At 45.0% G+C, this 6,770-nt stretch overlaps 2 protein-coding genes across 2 annotated transcripts; both read right to left on the bottom strand.

Annotated features, from left to right (window-relative positions):
* Positions 1–254: 254 nt before the first annotated feature.
* On the bottom strand, positions 255–1,044 carry LOC119303546 (pathogenesis-related protein PRB1-3-like). The gene has a single exon (XM_037580675.1). The coding sequence runs from the start codon at positions 945–947 to the stop codon at positions 501–503; it is 447 nt and encodes a 148-aa protein (XP_037436572.1). The 5' UTR covers positions 948–1,044; the 3' UTR covers positions 255–500.
* Positions 1,045–5,078: 4,034 nt separating this feature from the next.
* Positions 5,079–5,897, bottom strand: LOC119303544 (pathogenesis-related protein 1-like). The gene has a single exon (XM_037580673.1). The coding sequence runs from the start codon at positions 5,824–5,826 to the stop codon at positions 5,326–5,328; it is 501 nt and encodes a 166-aa protein (XP_037436570.1). The 5' UTR covers positions 5,827–5,897; the 3' UTR covers positions 5,079–5,325.
* Positions 5,898–6,770: the final 873 nt, after the last annotated feature.

The following is a 6,770-nucleotide window of genomic DNA, read 5'->3' as shown; positions in this document are numbered from 1 at the left end:
TGTTTGTCCGATCCTCACAACCTCTGCAACCTGGATAAGGACGAACCACAACTGCTACCGACAGAAACTTGTTCCTGGAACTTAGGTCTCCTAGCGTGCCCTCCCAAGATCTACTCGGTTTGTTTGTATGAGTTGGGATGCAAAACAGAAAATGCACAACATAGAGAACAAGTGCGAGATGACAAAATGGAAGAAAGACACTTTGATTAGTGTTTTTTTCCAAAGCGAAGCACAAATATCATACTCAGTGCAATAGTAGAACCATATATTTATTCATAAACACTGCTTGTACAATAACACAACTTATTACCTGAATCATAACAGTACATATACATATCTATACAGCCGGTCTAAACAATATATGACGTCAAATCCGGCCGGCTGGTTATTTATATATCTCATCTGATCACACTGTAGTTATCACAGCTTAATCATTTTATTTATGCAATACGCCGTACGTACATGCACACTCGCATGCATGCATGCATGATGCATATAGCCTAGTACGGGCTCACCCCGGGGAAGTTGCCTGGCGGGTTGTAGCTGCAGACGATGAACACACCGTCGCCGCTGTCGCAGACGACGCGGGCGCAACCGATGGCCGTCGAGTCGCGCCACACCGCCTGCGTGTAGTGCAAGCACGACTTGTCTGCCGGCGCCGAGCAGCTGTTGCTGCTGTGGTCGTAGTACTGCTTCTCCGACACCCATGAATTCACGGCGTCCATCGCCGTCCATCCGGTCCCGCCGCCGCCGCCTCCGTAGAGGTTCTCCCCGTACTGCCCGCCTGAATGTACCAGCTGGCAGTCGCCGCGGCGCTGATCCGCGTAGTCCTGCGCGAAGGCTGCCACGGTAGCGTCCCATGTCACCTCCCCAAGGCCCACGTCAGCGCGCGCCGCGTTGTGGGCGTCCACGAAGTCCTGCTCCGAGTTCTGGGCCGTGACCGCCATGGCGGACGCGAGAGCTAAGAGCACCACTACTGCTAGCTTCGGCGAGTACTCCAGCGCTGACTAAGCCTTACAAAACTAATCAAGGAAGATGTATCTGTAACGATGAGATAGACTGCCACCATGCGTACGTTGTGTATTTGTACTGCCTGCACAAGATCGATTGCTTCTTTGAGGTATAACTAAGCTTGAAAAGTTTCATAGAAAAATATATCTCGACGAAGTACACTGGTCAAATTCGAAGCACATGTGCGCGCGTTGAGGTAGTCAGATATCATCGTGGGCGGCCTGTTATTTCTTCTGATCGAGATTACCTCTACCGATGTGGAGGAACTTCGTCATTTGATCTCGTGGCACGAACCTAGCTACCTAATAACTCCATCATCTTCATTGTCTGAGAAGAGGTCAGGTCGTAGTAGTCGGGACACACGTACCAAGTAGCTCGCCAACTAGGTGCTAGTGGTACAAACGTGTAAAATGATTAAGGTGAAGAATATTTCTTTCGGGTTCAAGTTGTACAACTTGTTAAGGCAATTGGTACTCGCACGTAAGAACCTTTTTTGCTTGTAATTGAGTCATTCTAATACTGTGTGCCGGTTGGTACATAGGATTTAGTTTTCCGTTGGCGATAATATATGAGCAGCTAACATATCTCTTTTATTTTGCTTTGTCATGCCTCTATCATTTTCATGTGGAATGCAACTTCCGTAACAACCCCCTACCCCCTCCCATGCACCATTTTTTATTATATATTGTGGCTAGAAGCCAATTTGTGCTTCTTCCGGGAACAAGACAAAAGTCAGTTTGTTCTATAAATTGGAATGTTGTTTGTGGTCCTTGTTGTTAGCCAAATGAGTGCTAATTTTCTTGTTCAACTTCACGCGAGATTGATTTAACATTGGCCTTGGTCGCGGAAATCTTATTTTGAACGTGTCACAACTTGCTTTATATATAAAGTGGGACGTGAGCTTTTTCGGTAACATGGCACAACTCAATCAGCGGAAAGTTGTTTTTGGCTCTTCTTTTGTCTTTCTAGCTATGCTGTAACATTATGGTCATATTGATGTCCTAGTGCATGGTATTTGGAGATAAGAAAAACTCGGCAACTATACAATGTGTGCAAGTAGGAGTGATGCAAAGTGATATGCCTCGGCAAAGTGGTCGGTCGATGATGCAACCGTCGGTGAGCAGAAAGAGGCACGAGACAAGTAAAGAGAGTGTCGAAGACGACCGGAAACATGACTCAGATTGGCTGGAGTCGTGGAAGTTGTGCGCATGACCATGTAGCTATAGAAGTGGGACCCAGGGCAATGATTTGGCGAAGTAGTGGGATACAGAGTGTGTGTGCATTATGACAGAGTGGTGCATCGTGTGATGTTGTCAGTAGAGCGAGAGAAATAGCTGACCGGCAAGAAGAGGAAGGAAGGTCGGTAATATTATGCTGAGTGTTTCCAGTTTTTGTTTGGCAAATTGGGTTTTATGCTGAGCACCCCATAAAATAACACTTGATATACAACCGACCACTCAGCATATGCAGTATTTTTTATAGTGAATGGCAACATGAATTCTGTCTGTATGAGTTGTATCCAAATAAAGAGAACGCACAACATAGAGAACAAGTCTAAGAGATGAAAAAAATGAAAGAAATAAACTTTATTTCATTAGTGGTTTCTATATGTGCTGATCTTTTTGCCATAGCAAGGCCACAAATACCATAATCAACATAATAGTAGAACTATATATTCATCCATAAACACTGTTTGTACAATAACACAACTTACTTGAATCATGGCAATACACAACCATTGCCGGTCTAAACTATACTAGCCGTGCGAAGCCGCATGCTCGTGAAATTGCCCATCGTCGGTTTAGTTGTGATTTGTCCGGCTGTTGTTTTTGTGTGAGAGATCAAATCAATGTAGCATTGAAGTTTTCTTCTATTGTAGAATATCAAAAGGAAGAGTACATTTGTTGCTGCCGTTCATTGAAAGTATATCTCTCAATTTTCTGTCAAGGGCCTCAAAATGGTGGCAGTGTACCATTGGAGCACCATCCCAAAGTAGCAGACATGTTTCTTCAAGCAAAAATGCATGAACAAAGCCCCTAGTATCCTAAAATCCCATGCTACAATCCAGTCCCACGAGTGCCTTGCACTATTTGCTGTAAATTATATATATAAATTGGCTACTTTCACTATTTTGGACAGAAGTGGTCACCTAACTCCCATGCATTATACTTATAGCCTCTAAAATCAATTTAGTTGTTTAGATGGAACTTAATCTTTGCCCTGACCAGTCCAAACATGAGGGCATGTAATCTATACTTGGATATATAAAATTGTATAATAATTAATACTGATCAAGTAGAACGAAACCTAAATTATATAGACCCAAAGTGTCAAGAATAACCGGACCATTAGCTGCATTTTTAATTGCCAGAGCAACCTGCATGACTTACCCATGGAGTATATACAAAATATATTTTCTTTTCTGGCTCAGCTCAAACACTGGCCAATCTATACCAAGAGTATCTTTTCTACTGTTTAAAAGCTAGCGACAAAAACCAGACACAACATGTCTGAGACTTTTTTGTTATATGGTTTTAAAATTTACCAAATTGATAAGAATCATGCTGGCAATCTCACAAATTCAGTCCCTAGTTTCCACATCACTATTGTGAAGTCGAGATTTATTGTGCACTGCATTCTTCAAAGTAGAAACAATAGCCAAACAATCTGAATGATGGGATGGATTAAAACAGTCGTCGGTGCTTTTAGTCCTTCAGTCAGGCAATAATTTCGGTTTCTTCAGCCTCGAGTCACAACATGAGAGAGAAGACACGGGCAATATGATAGACCCCTCCAGATTACAGCTGCTGCACCAGTGCTTCCTTGTCCAGTATTAGCATCATAACCTACAACCAATACGATTTATTTTCTGCATATATGCACCCAGAGTATCAAATAGCCATAAATCATTGTCGGCGGGTTAACTCGCAAGACTTGATTGAACTCTTTCGAACATATTTTGAGATGTTCTATTGAGCAACAATTGCACTAAAGAACAATATTTATAAGATTGCAATTTATATCATACTAGAAAGAAGCCGGCATCTCCAATACAAAATTTATGTACTTTGCATTTAAAAATATTCTACACTAAGTGTTATTGGCTTCCTACCATACACCTTCACAATCATTTGTAATTAACAACAACACTGGTAAGTTATCTTCTGAAACAAATAGTGAAGTTCATTCACATTTTATCTCTTTTGGTGGATCAAGGGGTAATTGCCTGGCGCTTTGAACCTGATCTTGAACTGGCGCCCTAGTCGGTGCCGGACATAGCCTCACACGGGCAGCCCCTCATGGTCCGCCCTTTCATGGATTTTGAGGGTACTCTGTGCTGAAATGCCCTAGCAGCTCGCAAACGATATGCAGCCCAGAGGATCTCGGCCTTTGAAGCAGCTTAAGAAGACCTCGCGGCCCGGTGCACCATTGATGTCCCGTCGTCGGTCCGAGTGGTGTAGCTGTATGTGGGCGCTAATAATCTATGGTTCCTTGCTTGTCTGTGTGTTCCTTCGGGATTAGAGCTTCGTCCATCCTTCCTCCTCGCTCGAAGAGGAAATGTTGACAAGAGCGGAGGGGATGACCACGATGGATTTAGGTACTGCCGCTCAATCACAACGCCCAGATCCGGAGTACCACAGGCATGCGTGGCATGGGATGACTCTCCCCGCGGTAGGATTTGTGGCGTCGAGGTCAGATCTACTGCATTCACGGACGGGGCCGAAAGCGAGTCCGGAACCTACCATGGACCGCTGGTCGAGAGTGAGCTTGCACGGGACCGCGGCTAGAGCTGGATCTGAAGCAAAACCTGGGAGGGGATGGGTGAGCCATAATGGCAGAATGGGTGACCGTCACGGCCGGAGTGGCCTATGGCGCGGAGAGGGAGCGAGAGTCTCAGAAACGAGACCTATCATGCCATCTCGAGATCTACTCCATTTGTTTGTACGAGTTGGGATCCAAAAAAGAAAATGCACAACATAGAGAACAAGTGCGAGATGACAAAATGGAAGAAAGACACTTTGATTAGTGTTTTTTTCCACAGAGAAGCACAAATATCATACTCAGTATAATAGTAGAACCATATATTTATTCATAAACACTGCTTGTACAATAACACAACTTATTACCTGAATCATAACAGTACATATACATTATACAGCCGGTCTAAACAATATATGACGTCAAATCCGGCCGGCTGGTTATTTATATATCTCATCTGATCACACTGTAGTTATCACAGCTTAATCATTTTATTTATGCAATACGCCGTACGTACATGCACACTCGCATGCATGCATGCATGATGCATATAGCTTAGTACGGGCTCACCCCGGGGAAGTTGCCTGGCGGGTTGTAGCTGCAGACGATGAACACACCGTCGCCGCTGTCGCAGACGACGCGGGCGCAACCGATGGCCGTCGAGTCGCGCCACACCACCTGCGTGTAGTGCAAGCACGACTTGTCCGCCGGCGCCGAGCAGCTGTTGCTGCTGTGGTCGTAGTACTGCTTCTCCGACACCCATGAATTCACGGCGTCCATCGCCGTCCATCCGGTCCCGCCGGCGCCGCCTCCGTAGAGGTTCTCCCCGTACTGCCCGCCTGAATGTACCAGCTGGCAGTCGCCGCGGCGCTGATCTGCGTAGTCCTGCGCGAAGGCTGCCACGGTAGCGTCCCATGTCACCTCCCCAAGGCCCACGTCAGCGCGCGCCGCGTTGTGGGCGTCCACGAAGTCTTGCTCCGAGTTCTGGGCCGTGACCGCCATGGCGGACGCGAGAGCTAAGAGCACCACTACTGCTAGCTTCGGCGAGTACTCCATCGCTGACTAAGCCTTACAAAACTAATCAAGGAAGATGTATCTGTAACGATGAGATAGACTGCCACCATGCGTACGTTGTGTATTTGTATTGCCTGCACAAGATCGATTGCTTCTTTGAGGTATAACTAAGCTTGAAAAGTTTCATAGAAAAATATATCTCGACGAAGTACACTGGTCAAATTCGAAGCACATGTGCGCGCGTTGAGGTAGTCAGATATCATCGTGGGCGGCCTGTTATTTCTTCTGATCGAGATTACCTCTACCGATGTGGAGGAACTTCGTCATTTGATCTCGTGGCACGAACCTAGCTACCTAATAACTCCATCATCTTCATTGTCTGAGAAGAGGTCAGGTCGTAGTAGTCGGGACACACGTACCAAGTAGCTCGCCAACTAGGTGCTAGTGGTACAAACGTGTAAAATGATTAAGGTGAAGAATATTTCTTTCGGGTTCAAGTTGTACAACTTGTTAAGGCAATTGGTACTCGCACGTAAGAACCTTTTTTGCTTGTAATTGAGTCATTCTAATACTGTGTGCCGGTTGGTACATAGGATTTAGTTTTCCGTTGGCGATAATATATGAGCAGCTAACATATCTCTTTTATTTTGCTTTGTCATGCCTCTATCATTTTCATGTGGAATGCAACTTCCGTAACAACCCCCTACCCCCTCCCATGCACCATTTTTTATTATATATTGTGGCTAGAAGCCAATTTGTGCTTCTTCCGGGAACAAGACAAAAGTCAGTTTGTTCTATAAATTGGAATGTTGTTTGTGGTCCTTGTTGTTAGCCAAATGAGTGCTAATTTTCTTGTTCAACTTCACGCGAGATTGATTTAACATTGGCCTTGGTCGCGGAAATCTTATTTTGAACGTGTCACAACTTGCTTTATATATAAAGTGGGACGTGAGCTTTTTCGGTAACATGGCACAACTCAATCAGCG

Source organism: Triticum dicoccoides, chromosome 5A (genome assembly GCF_002162155.2).
Source record: "Triticum dicoccoides isolate Atlit2015 ecotype Zavitan chromosome 5A, WEW_v2.0, whole genome shotgun sequence".
Lineage (NCBI taxonomy): Eukaryota > Viridiplantae > Streptophyta > Magnoliopsida > Poales > Poaceae > Triticum > Triticum dicoccoides.
This window is presented reverse-complemented; position numbering and strand designations above follow the sequence as displayed.